Source organism: Ambystoma mexicanum, chromosome 8 (genome assembly GCF_040938575.1).
Source record: "Ambystoma mexicanum isolate Mex_15411 chromosome 8, UKY_AmexF1_1, whole genome shotgun sequence".
Classification (NCBI taxonomy): domain Eukaryota; kingdom Metazoa; phylum Chordata; class Amphibia; order Caudata; family Ambystomatidae; genus Ambystoma; species Ambystoma mexicanum.
In genome coordinates, this window is record NC_090929.1 from 1,016,628,584 (window position 1) to 1,016,641,775 (window position 13,192).

Sequence of the window (13,192 nt, forward strand, 5' to 3'; positions counted from 1 at the left end):
CCTGCTTTCACGAGCCCAGCTATTCTTCCCTTCACTCTTTCTACTACCACCACGCTGTCTGCTCCCACTCCTGATGGTGTTGCTTCTCTCTCCACGACCCCTGCTGCTACCACTGTTACTACTACTTCTTTCTTTGTGATCTGTTCTTATTTTTGCAAGCTTGTCTGCTGTAATTGGCCAACAACTAGAGAAATGTAGATCCTTTCTCTGCACCTCCCTGTAAGGCCTCCTCATCACAGTACTCACAGCACATATAACTGGTGTGTCTTTACTGAATGGGGCGGCTTGAAGTATTCCATCAGCTTTTATGAAAGGAAAATTACAGGAAATTCTCTGGTGGAGTCCCGTCTTAAACAGTGTTTGACCCAGAATGAACGGGGGTGATGCCTTTAGGTTCACCATAGAACGAAAACCTAATTGTTAGCAGATGATAAAGCACAGAATCTCCTGAGGTCCAGTTCAGACCAAGGCCGGACATCTTTCTGTTATAAACATGTCACAAGTCAGGATGACTCGTATATTATGCCCTTCAGTTTATCTCTGTCCTTGAAAATGTTGTCATGTGAAGGGGGCTGGTGGCAAGGGATACTATATCTTATCTAAACATGTACATTCCATCTGCGGCTTTTGTGTATAAATATGCCTTTGAAAATAAATGCAGGGCACACTTATTCACTTGTTATCAATGTGTGTGGAGGTCGTTATTACACAATGAGTGTGTAGCAATTCTCCAAACAAAATCTCCTTCAGACGGAAGACTGCAGTGATGTCAAACCTGACAGGTAGAGACAGGACAAAGAGAGGGATGAAGTAAGGAGCAGAGTGTCCGAGTTTGGCACAATCTTAACATCATTTGATATCTGAGAAAAGGTTAGCCCCAGGGGCAGAAAGCTAGATAAGGCTCCGATCTCTAGGCCTCCATCCTTCGCCATGCAGCATTTAGATACTAGGGGTTGGGATCGCTAGTGACAATCATCATGAGAATTAAGGAAGCCTGTGCTAGGGTGTTGGGATCCCATGGTAGAGGAGTGAGAAAGGGATGGTCATAACTTGGAAATCCTCCTTAAAGTTTAGTAAAACACTTTGAACTGTCCCTGGGACTTTGTGTGTGTTAATGAGGCCATCTGTCACACAAACCAAATCTTAAATGCCACCAGCCTTGTCTGTGCATGGCAGACAGCAAAAGTAGACTCCACCTACTTTTGCATGTGCATAAAAATCGAAATAATCTCTGACCACATAAAAATCAGATGAGAGTGGAGATGCTATTGGATTGATCTGACTGAGCAGAAGGGTGCAGCAGAATCCAATCCGTGACCCACTCGGTAACACAAACCAAATGTGCATGTTGCATGAAATCCATACATAAAACATTTTACAATTTTCTTTAATCACCTTGCACCTCCCCTTCCTGGATAAAAATGTCCCCTTTCTTTAATAATACCCTACCAAAGCAACTGAATATATGCATTGCTATTATGTTACTAATATCCTCTACATGAGGGCACTCTATACCATAATATTGTCCGTTTGTAAAGGCCTCCGTGGGAGAAATTAAATTTAAATTCTAGACAAGCACAGTTTGGAGCAGTTTGCTGTAATCGCCCTGAGTGGAACAGGTATGCCCAGATGCGAGTCCTGAGCATGCCAAGAATAGAGACCCAAACTGCACCTCAATTGCTATGCCTAATGACGCTGAAACATGTTTGGATGTTGCTTGTGGTCTCAGGCAGAAGGGACATGAACTAAAAGTTCTGCCTGCACTGCCCCTTTTTTTAATAAACCAAGCCTGCTAGGCAAGGTACAAGAAGCCCTCACGGGGAAAAGTGCCTCTCTCCAGGCGTAACTCTGCGCTAAGCAACTGGCCATCCTCGCCAAATTACCACCAGCTACCTCCTCACCCCCCCACTTCTCCTACCATAGGACCCATCCTGAAATTTGACTTTCGTCCGGTATCAGAACCCGAAGTCACTAACATAATCATAGGCCTCAAACCCTCCCAATGCAAAGGAGATGCCTGTCCGGCCCCTATCATTAAAGACTGCTCCGAGACGCTGACACCCATCATCACATCTATCATCAACTCCTCCTTCACAACAAATACTATGCCAACTAGCCTGAAAGAAGCCTGGATCCTCCCGTTTCTAAAAAAATAAAACTCTGTTGACCCCTCCATCACCACTGTACCCTTCATCCTTAAAATCCTCGACCACGCAACATATATCCAGGTCCAATAACACCTCGAGGACACCACATCCTGGGCATCCGCCAAATCAGGCTTCCGTCCAAGGCACAGAACCGAAAACCGCCTTACTGTTCCAAAAAAGCCAGCTGGACAATATCAAAGACTCAGGCAACCTCGCCCTGCTCCTCGTGGTAGACCTATGAGCAGCACTCAACCTCGTTGTCAACCATTTGCTATTGCTTCTTCCGCTGCCTACACCGCAAACCTCAACGCCAGCAAGCCATTCCTCACCACAACTAAGTGACTCGCCAGAGCCATCACCTGAGCCAAACTGGATTACTGTAATGCTTTCTTTGTAGGAACCTCCAAACGCAACTTCTGCAAGCTGCAAACCATCCAAAACAATGCACTCCGAGCAGCCCTAGGTTTGTCCAAACACGGCCATGTCACAAAGGCCAGGAAAATCGCCCACTGCTCCTGATCCGTGAAAGGATTAAATTCAAAACCCTCTCCATCATACACACGTGCACTAGGAACACTGCCCCGGCCTACCTATCCCAACTGGTGGAGAAATACACCCAACCCCCTAACCCCCGAAGATCCACGAACAGCCATTTCCTCAAAGTGCCCACCTTCACCAGAAAGGCAGCAGGAGGACAGAGCTTTCCTGTCATGAATGCCAAGCTCTGGAACAGTCTCCCCATCACTCTGAGAAAGGAACTCTCCTACTGGACCTTCAGATAAAAACTAAAAACATGGCTTTTCGCCCAATGGAGCCCCTGCGCGCGCTAACTAAAACATTCAGATACCAGTCTCCCCCTCCTCCACCCCTACTCCTCTAACAAAGACGTTTAGAACAGCACGACACCCCTCCCACCCCGTCGTGTTTCCTAGTTTGTATCTTGCATTCGCTGTACTCCGTATTTTATTTTTTGTCTCACACTTTAACTAGTGCCTAGATAAAGTGTTAAGCGCACTGCAGCACATGCAAAAATAAATAAATATGGTGTTTCCCCTTCGATAAAGGCATGGCAGGCTTAAATATGGTCTGGAGGGTTACTGATGATCTGTTAATTACAAAGCAGAACATTACCCAAGCAATCCCTCAATAAGGAACATGGTTCATTCAAGTAGTGGCTTGCATACAAAACATACCCAGTTTGGTGACACCCAACCCTGAGGCCAATTGAAGATCTGCAGAGTCTTAAGGCTTTAGAAAAATGTAAGGTCAATCCAACTGTAATCCTTGCTCTAATAGAGCTACCACAGGCGAGGACGCAGTCCAATAAACACACAAGACACAGTATTACTAAAAGTCTTGTTCAATGTTTGTTTTAATCTTCTGTACATTCCCATAATAAAGCTATTAAAACCTCAAAATAGTTACAAATATTCACAAGTGAGTATAATGAACAAAAAATGAGCAGTTTAATTTACAGACACAGAATGTAAACTGAAAATTAACCAAATTATCAATGGACAACTATTTTAGAAAAGACATTATGCTGGGAAATAAGCAAAGGCTACATTTATCAGAACTTCTCCCCCACTCAATGCCTGCTCCTTTGCAAAAGACTTCTGGGCTATCTGGCTATTAGCTGAACGTATCCAACACTCATGCTGCAGTTGGATACGTTGTTGGTTCTGGTTCTTGCCATGAGAACGGTTCTGAGGATGTGGCACCTGGGAAGGAACAGCTTAATTCTTTACGAACATAGAACCTCAGTAATGACATTATTGGGCAATCCCAAAGAGCAATTGATGGTGTTCAGATAAATGCTCTCTTGTAGGGAAGGTGCACCTTTGTGTTACACCCCTTCATTGGTCCTTTCCACTCCCAAGCCTATGCAATCACAAGACAATCAAAACCAAATGAGGTCCCCAGAGACAATGAGAGTAAGTAGATCAAGAAAATAATAAATGTGTGCCCATGGAAGCCAAATTGGACAATTCTTGGTTGCTACACGTTGTAAAGGTCAATGCAGCAGAGACAAGGTTAAATAGAAATAACATCAGCTGGTAAGGTGTGCCACTCCAAACGTTAGACTCGCAGTCAGTTGGATGGTTGGTTCAATTGCTTACCGTTTTCTCTTCTCGGGCATTGCACACGGTGTCATTTTAAACGTATAGTTTGCACTGCGTCTGTTTGCACCGTTTTTGTTTTTTTAACTACATGCACGCTGTTTATTTGGGGTAGGAGTGGTGGGTGGCTGGGTAAAGTGGTGGGGGTGTGTTAGATGTGGTTGAGGGGACCCCCACCCTTGAAAAAGGCCGCGGTGAAAACTACACGTTTAAAACTACAACGTGTAAAATGCCCGCAATGTAAACACGTCGAACCGGTTCAATGGAAGGCTGCCTCATCCCAGGTCAGAAAACAGTAAAATCCTGCCTCACAACAGAGACGGAATCTCCTTTGAAGTCCCTCAAAAAATAGATGCAGACGTCCAAGAGACTTGTACAGTTCATTGTTTAATGTCTTCATTCAAGTGTCAAATATATAATGGCGTTAAGAACTCCATGCGGATTTGGTTTGTGGTTCTGTGCAATTGTTAAGAGTGCTTCTAACGCTGGGGTTGGTGTTCGAATGCCTGTGCAATGACAGCCTTGGGATAAAAACGCTTTGCAGATGTCAGTTAACAGTCACATTAAGTATTCTACACATAAACCTCAAAAGGACTTGGCCCTAGTCGGAATGGTCCTCAATGTGCTAAATGTACTTCATCACAGGCCTGCTTTTTAGGTTAATCAGTCACCCATTCTCCCCACAGTACGAACCATTGCTCATTTAACGTTCCTGTCATTTAGATACGAAACAATGAAAGACAAAGGTCGGCCATAGACGTCGGCAGCTTCTGGGAGCCTGCAGATTAAAAAGGTCTATTCTTGAAGAAAGGGTCCATCGCATGACCAGCTGGAGAAAGCAGTCTTTTCAACGATGTACACAAGCGATGGATCTTCAGTGCTTGGTCAGACTTCTGCCATTTCGGTCAGTTTCAGCATGCAGATATATTAATAACATTAGGTCAGCCAGCTCCAGTCCCAGGTCTGAAAAAAAAACAAGGGGAGATCATCACAACATAAAAAACTGTACTGGAGAGTTGTCTGGGCTCATTTAGAAAAAAAGCCATTCTAAGCCTCGCATTCTTTATCCGTTAACCAGTCTTATAAACAGTCAGCCCTGGTGTGCTCTCCAAACGTTTAACATCTCTTTATAGATATCGGACACGTGAAGCATTTCCTCATCACACCACCCCATAAAAGCATCCAAATGGTTGCCATTACTAAGGAGTAGGTAAGCTGAGAACTCGCAACAGAAACCAAGGATTGATCGCATTTTACAGGTGCGTAGACAGGCAAATATTTGCCAGCTCACTATAAATTAGTGTGAGGATGTAACTCCTAAAGCACACTTATGGCGAGAACCCCCTTGAACCTTCAGAATTTTATGACTGGTATTACCGATTCCCCCACCCCCCAAAGAGTCTTGAATCAATGGGTCCTTAGGAATGAGACACTGTCCCCAGAGCGATCATAGACACCCTGTTCCCTGTGATAGTAACTATGCAAAGTTATCTATGTCTTACTTGGTGGCTGCACGCTTTCAACTATGCTGTTTCCAAAGGATGCCCGATGAGTGCCACTGTGTTACAAAATCCAGTGTGAATTTCTCAGCTAAACAGTCTTCCCTTTGTGTAAAAGAAAACTAATGTGCTCATATATGGTTTTAATATGGCAGCCTCCCACATGATTGGGTGGTCGCCAAAAGTTTGAAAGGATGTACTGTTTTCATTGGAAGCAAAGTTCACACTCTTCTCCCAATTTTCCCCTAAGGGTGCACATCCTTTGTTTTTTTTTTTTGACAACTTTATTTAAAGATTTACCAAAAGAAATACATATCATTCCAAAACAACAATTATGATAACAAGAAAACGACAAATGAAACGAAAAAAGCATTATACAAGTTGATACAAATAGTACAGAATAAATAAGAAAAACCTATTAATTATCTCTACTAATCGCAACAAACCTAATCTGAAATGATAACTAGCATAAAATCAGAGGAAAACGAGAAAAAAAAAGAAAAAAAAACACAAACACACAACCACACAACACAAGACAAACACAATAAAAAGAACACAATAGTAAATTAACCACTCTGAAACAAAAAACCATCGCCCATCAGCACTTAATTCACACAGAGTTCATTAAAAGCCTCCCACTGTTCCTTATAAAATTCTTCTTTATGTAAAGCATAATACTTAATCCTCTCAAATCTTGACAGCAACTGCACCTGCGATAACCATTCATCAATACTTGGTTTCTTTCTCTTCTTCCAGAGGCGTAAAATTTGACGAGTCGCCACCAAAAACACCTTATTAGCCCAACACAGAGTCGCATAGCTAAAGTGACGAGTGCCCACTGGTGATTTCAAAAGAACTGATGATGGTGTCCTTGGAGAAGGGATGTTCCCGACCAAATCAACTCTATCCAAAACCTCACTCCAAAAACCTTTAACCCTCGAACAATTCCATAACATGTGAAGCAAAGTGCCTTCCTCCGTAGAACAACTCCAACACATATTATCCTCCCTTAAGCCAAATCTGTGCATTTTAACTGGAGTCCAAAACAGACGCCCCAAAATCCTCTGTTGAACATATCGTAAATTTAGATCAATTTTCATCCTAACTGGAACCTTCCATAGAACCTCCCAATCCTGCATAGAAATATCATCACCCAGTTCAGCACACCACATAAGTCGAAGAGCATTCCATGAAGATCTAAATTTCTCTTCTACCGGGAACAACCTCAAATAACTAGACACTGCACGAGGCGCAACCACAATAAAACTACACCTTTCTGGTCTTTGTAACAAAGGGTCAGTAAGCATTAATACTCTCTCAGAAATCAAATCTCTCAACAATCTATATCTCCCCATTTCCCTATTATGTAGCATAAACTTCCGCTTCAGAGACTCAAAAGATATCATACCGTCATCATCCCATACGTCTCTAATAAGTAATATACCCTTGTTCATCCAACTCCTCCAGCAAAGCATCTTATTATTGATCTGCAACCCCAGATTCTGCCAAATGGAGGCCTCCCCATGGAAATGAAGTCCCTGCCCTCCACTTACAATCAATGATGTGACTGCATCTTTGGAAGCAGGTACAGCCTGCAGTGTACTGACCGATGTAGGTAACTTTCCAAGAGAGTACAGTGATTCAATTCGGAAGGGTCTCATCTTAAACTCTTCTATCTGAGCCCAAACTGGAATGTCTGATTCATTCAACGAGAAATACGATATACATTTTTTAATCAAAAAACGTTTGTAGTAATTTTCAATGTTAGGATAACCAAAACCCCCCTCATGTACACTCCTAACCATTAAGTACCTGGGTATCCTTGGTTTCCTTGAAACTCCCCATAGAAACTCCTGAAAGACCCGATCCACACCGCCCAAAACATTTTTCGTAAACCTTAAAGGTAGCGATTGAATAATGTACAGAACCTTAGGTAGGAGCACCATTTTAATAGCATTAACCTTTGCCCAGATGGATAAGGAGAGTCTACTCCACCTACGGAGCATAGTCCTCATGCTTTCCAGAACTTTATCTATATTGAACTCCACCATACCTTTCACATCTCTAGACAAAAAGACACCTAAATATTTCACCCTACAGTTTTCCCATTTACAATTGCAATCTAATAATCGTCTACACACCTGAGCGTCTCGAGCTGGAAACACAACCGTCTTCTCCCAATTAACTTTATAACCTGAGAGCCCACCAAACTCAAAAATCATATTCTTCAAGATGTTTCCCCCCTCTACAGGATTACTAAGAACAATAACTATATCAGCATACACCAAAACCTTAACTTCAACTTCCCCAACTATAAAACTGGATAGGCAATCCGACTGCCGAATATATGACAAAAATGGCTCAAGAGCCAAATTAAAAAGGTAGGGTGATAGTGGACACCCTGGACGTGTGCCTTTAAATAATCTAAAAGAAGATGAAAGTACCCCATTTACCCAGACCTTTGCACTAATACCCGACTGTAATGCCCCAACAGCATTTATAAATAGTGGACCAAAACCCATCTTAACGAAAGTAAAATTTAAAAAAGCCCAAGTTACACTATCAAATGCCTTCTCAGCGTCAAGAAATATGAAAATCAAATCATCAATTCCTGAGGATGACAAATTCAAAATATCCAAGAGAGTCCTAATATTATCATATCCATGGCGTTGCTTCATAAAACCCACTTGAGACCTACCAATTAACAAACCCATATATTTATCCAACCTGGAAGTCAAAATGTTCGTAAATAATTTTGCATCCACATTCAAAAGTGAAATGGGGCGATAATTATAACAATTCGATGCATCTTTCCCCTCCTTGGGGATTACCGTAATCACTGCCTCCCTCATTGAAGGACATAAAACACCCTCCATAAGAAAGCGATTATAGAGTTCACATAATTCTGGAGCTAGCTGCTCAGCAAAAGATTGGTAAAACTCAGTCGGCAGTCCATCTGGGCCAGGTGACTTACCAGACTTCATTTTAATAATGGCCTCTATCACCTCTTCCACTAAAATAAGAGCATCCAGAAATTCTCTGGCCTCATCAGACAGACAAAGAACTTCAATCTTATCAAAGAACTCCACCAGATCACTTTCTAACAGCTCATGCTCTTCAGAGTATAACAATTCATAATAATTGCGAAAACACTCGCCAATATCCTTCCTTTTCACAATAATCCTACCAGACTCATCTTTTATTTTCTGGACAAAAGACCTCTCGCACAAACACTTCAACCTATTTGCAAGCAATTTACCCCCAGAATCCCCTCTCTCCCAGAAGCGTTGTTTAGAATAAAAAGTCCCACGGTCTGCTTGAATCTCAGACTCCAGACGCAACTGCTCATACAACCTTTCCATCTTTAAACGATCCCTCACTGATCCAGTACGAGCATAAGCCGATTGTGATTTACCCAGATCCAGCTCAAGATCTCTCTTTTTTGCCTCCCCTTCCTGCCTCACTCTAAATGTCCAAGTAATCAATTCACACCTAGCTGAGGCCTTAAACGCATCCCAAACCATTAAACTATCAGCCGAGCCCTTATTTACAGCAAAATAGTCTGACACAAAACCAGAAAGCGATTGTAATGCTTTTTCCTCTTTCAGAACAAATGGTTTTAGCCTCCACCTAGCAGAATCTGGAGAGTGCGGAGCAAGACACGTTCTAACCAAAACTAGAGAATGATCCGAAAGATGCCGCTCACACATTCTAGCTTCGATTATCGTCTCAGCCATATGATCTGATATAAGTAAATAGTCAATCCTTGAAAAGGAATCATGAACCGGAGAGTAAAATGAATACTCTACTGTCTTCGGATGCAAGACTCTCCAAGAGTCAAACAAATCAAAGGTATCCACAAAATCACAAAATTCTCTACTAGATCTGTGGCCAGTAAAGGAGCACACCGAAGATCTATCCAATTTGAAGTCCATAACACAATTGAAATCCCCACCTAAAATGATTACTTCTCCCCTCATGTCAGCCAGACGTTTAGTTACAGTATCAAAAAAGAGACCCCCCACTGCACATGGGACATAAACTGAGCCGATTGTAAACAGCCTATCTTCAAATTTCAAATCAACTAAAATGACCCGACCTGCATCATCTATACCTATCTTATCAACACTTACACCCAACCCCCTTGTAACCAAAATTCCAACTCCTCGTGAATTAGTAGAATAACCATTCAACCACACCTTCGTATATCTAGAATTAGTAAGGAGGTTCTCAGTGCCATCCTCAAGGTGTGTCTCTTGAAATAGAAACACATCAATCTTTTCCCTCCATAATCTGGATATAATTTTTTCCTTTTAGAAGGACACCTCATACCTTTAACATTCCAAGTACCAATAGTCAATAAGCCCATACTTTAGTTCCCTCTAAAGCAAAAATCAGCAGAATCACCATTCACATGACCTCAATAAAGTGCATTACATCAAAATGATGAACAATAAGCAATTGACAATGGATAATCGAGTCAGAGCAAAAAACAACACACACCTTGCTAAACAGACAAACAAAACAAAAGACACAAAGATACAAGTAAATTGAACAAAAAAGAGCCCAACAGCGATTGGGCCCACTATGAGTTACAATATATACAAAACTAGACCTATTCATGACCACCCTCCAGAAAGCTGTGCCCAAATTTAAAAGGTATAAACTATCCATCTAGACAGTGCAACAAGTACAAGTCATGAACAACAAGTAATATTCCCCCCCAAACAGGAACCTGAGAAAGCCTCAACAAAACCCCAAAAGACCCATCACTCCAAAAATGCTGGCGCTACTATGCACATCCTTTGTTAAACGCTCGGAAGAGCCCCAAAGCCACCCAAATGAAGTATCCTATGAGGAAGCCCTGATGTTTCATCTTGGCAGAATGCAAAGATCTGCCAATGTCTGCAGACATTGGGCTTCACAAGTCCAGTGGGAACTGACAAACAAGCATTCCCTTCCTTCATCCTTCAACTCAGCGGGCACAGTAGTATTCCAAGACTCAAAAACTCATATGTTTATATACAAGCCAGCTGATCGTGTCTGCAGACACAAAGAGCTGGGAGTAAACCACAGCCTAAGAACGGATAATGGAGAGGTCCAGAGGCCTATCGTTACAGAAGCCAAATAACTTTTAAGAACTTTGCTGGGAAGCGTTGCCTAGCATGCCTATGAACAATATGGCCACCTGAGTGCCTCCGCCGCATCAAACTGATAACGGCTATATAAAGGATATCGTTTGACCTTCAATTAATTTCCAACCCGGACCGTTCAATACTAAAAGGTGCGGTGCACCGACCCACAACGTTGCTAGCTCAGCTTCACATTTGGGAGCGAGTTCACGGAAGAGGGGTTGGCACAGTCCCAGCCACCAGAAAACATGGGCAATGGCGATGCATAGATCTGAGTGCCTGCCCGAGCCCTGAGCTGAAGCCTTGGCATTGGTTGCATCTCGTGCTGAAGAAGCAACAACAAGAGGTATCGGCTCTTCATTCCAGTACGACACACCGGCTACACAAATCCAGCCTACCCGAAGTGGGGAGCTGCCCCGTTGCTGTCAGGTCTTATGGTCCATGACCATCTACTGCTTGCTTGTGCCAAAGAAGCGGCAGACCCGCTCTGGCTGGCAGCCCCTGCGTCCAAGGGTCTGGAGGCTCTCCTGACCCGGTGGGAGAAAATCTATGGCCGACATACAATGACCTGGATGTCCCTATCTGCCACCCCTCTGATCCGTGCGGCAGAGCACACCGTTGGAATTCGCCTCCCTTGAAGGTGAGCCATTTACAGCAAGAGGGTCCACCAAGGTCATAACAGAACAGGAGCGGGGGGAAAACGTGTCAGAGCTCCTGCTGCGAGGTGAGAATCGTCAGTGCTGGGTGGATTGATAGCGGCTGGAAAAGACCTGTTGTTGGTGCAGTGGCCACTCAACTGGGGTAGAGGGCACAATTCCTGCGGCGGCATCGTTATCAATGGGCCATCCATGGGGCTCAATTTGTGGTAGGGTCTTCTGGAGGTCCTGGAACAGGTTTACAGCCCCCCCTACTATCTTTTAAGACCTAGCTCCAAGCCTGAGCCGGTTCAGTGAAGTAACTGAGATGTCTGCGAAAAGTGAAATTAGGCCATCTGATTGGTGGTCTTGATTTCACCAAACACAATATGGCGCAACCTGGTAAAGGACTGAAGTCAATCGACATTGCCTCGTTGCCTCATTACTACAGGCACAGGAGAAGGGAAAGAGGGAACTCGCCACAAGAGCCCAGATTCACAAAGGGAAGAGCCTCATGGAAGAATCACAGTGGACCACAAAGTCGGATCTCCAACTCTGGCCATCAGAGATCAAGACGGAAATACAAGGAAGTCTGATGGAGAGATCGGGAAAAGGACCTTGCTAGATAAACGCTTCAATGAGACTGAGCAACACATTGAGGGGACCGAAACCACCATAAGTGAGCAATTATATGAAGTTAGTGAATGGTCCCAACACATTAAAGCCTTAGAAACCAGAGCAGACCTGCTTGAATCCAGACAAGAGGATGCAGAGAACCTCTTGCACTGGAAAATCAGTGAAGGGTGTCGAAGCAGATAACTGATCCAGACCTGGGGATTATATGAAGGACCTTTTCCATCATATATTAGCATCCAATGAAGATGAAGCACTAGAGCACGACAAAAACCACAGAATGCACCCTGCTGGCCGATCTCAGCCATGATGTCCTTACGAGGGTCCACTTCTATACACTTAAAAAGAGGATCCTGTTTAAAGCAAGGCAACACAATGAGACCATCTTCAGAGGGGCAACAATCATGTTATATCAAGACTTAACCATGGTTACACTGGCCAAGTGTAGGTCTCGGAGGCCCATGACGTAATGCCTCCGAAAGAAAAAAGATCTTCTACAGATGGGGCTTCCCTACGGCTCTTCTGTTTTCCTACTCAGACCACAATTGGGTGATAACGCCAATGGAAGAAGCCGAGAAGCTGTTGTTGCCAGAATCCCAGGATTCCCCTACAAGTATGAACTCGGCAACCTCCACGACTGGTTGCAGCGCTGCACGAGTGGGCCCATTGACTAAAATGGGACAAAGCCGTAACACAAGAAAAATCCAGCTGGATCGGAATAGTCAGACTTAAGGGCAGTAGTAGGACCTAGTACCAAGTCTCACGGCAAAAACGCTCTCATGATTTCTCTAATCTTGGGTTGACTGGATAATAGCTTTAGTATTCTTTCTAGCAATGGTACAATACGTTGAGGGTAATAATTGACAGCCTTACCAGTGCGTTTCTCAGATGTGCCCCGAGATTTTCCGAATGGTGCTTCAATTAAGCTTTGGTTGGGAATAGTTAGTTGGGTTGGGATGTATTATGTTTAGAGGGGAAAATGTGGAGACATATGGGTGGATGGATGGTATTTGATAGTCACATGTT

At 43.4% G+C, this 13,192-nt stretch overlaps 1 protein-coding gene across 1 annotated transcript in view; it reads right to left on the minus strand.

Annotated features, from left to right (window-relative positions):
* Window positions 1–3,501: 3,501 nt before the first annotated feature.
* Window positions 3,502–13,192, minus strand: part of LOC138472665 (inhibitor of nuclear factor kappa-B kinase subunit alpha-like) — a 1,781,717-nt gene continuing 1,772,026 nt past the window's right edge. Inside the window, exon 21 of the mRNA XM_069610956.1 lies at window positions 3,502–5,230. Coding sequence (XP_069467057.1) covers window positions 5,204–5,230 — 27 coding nt within the window. The 3' untranslated portion in view covers window positions 3,502–5,203. The remainder of the gene's footprint in view (window positions 5,231–13,192) is intronic.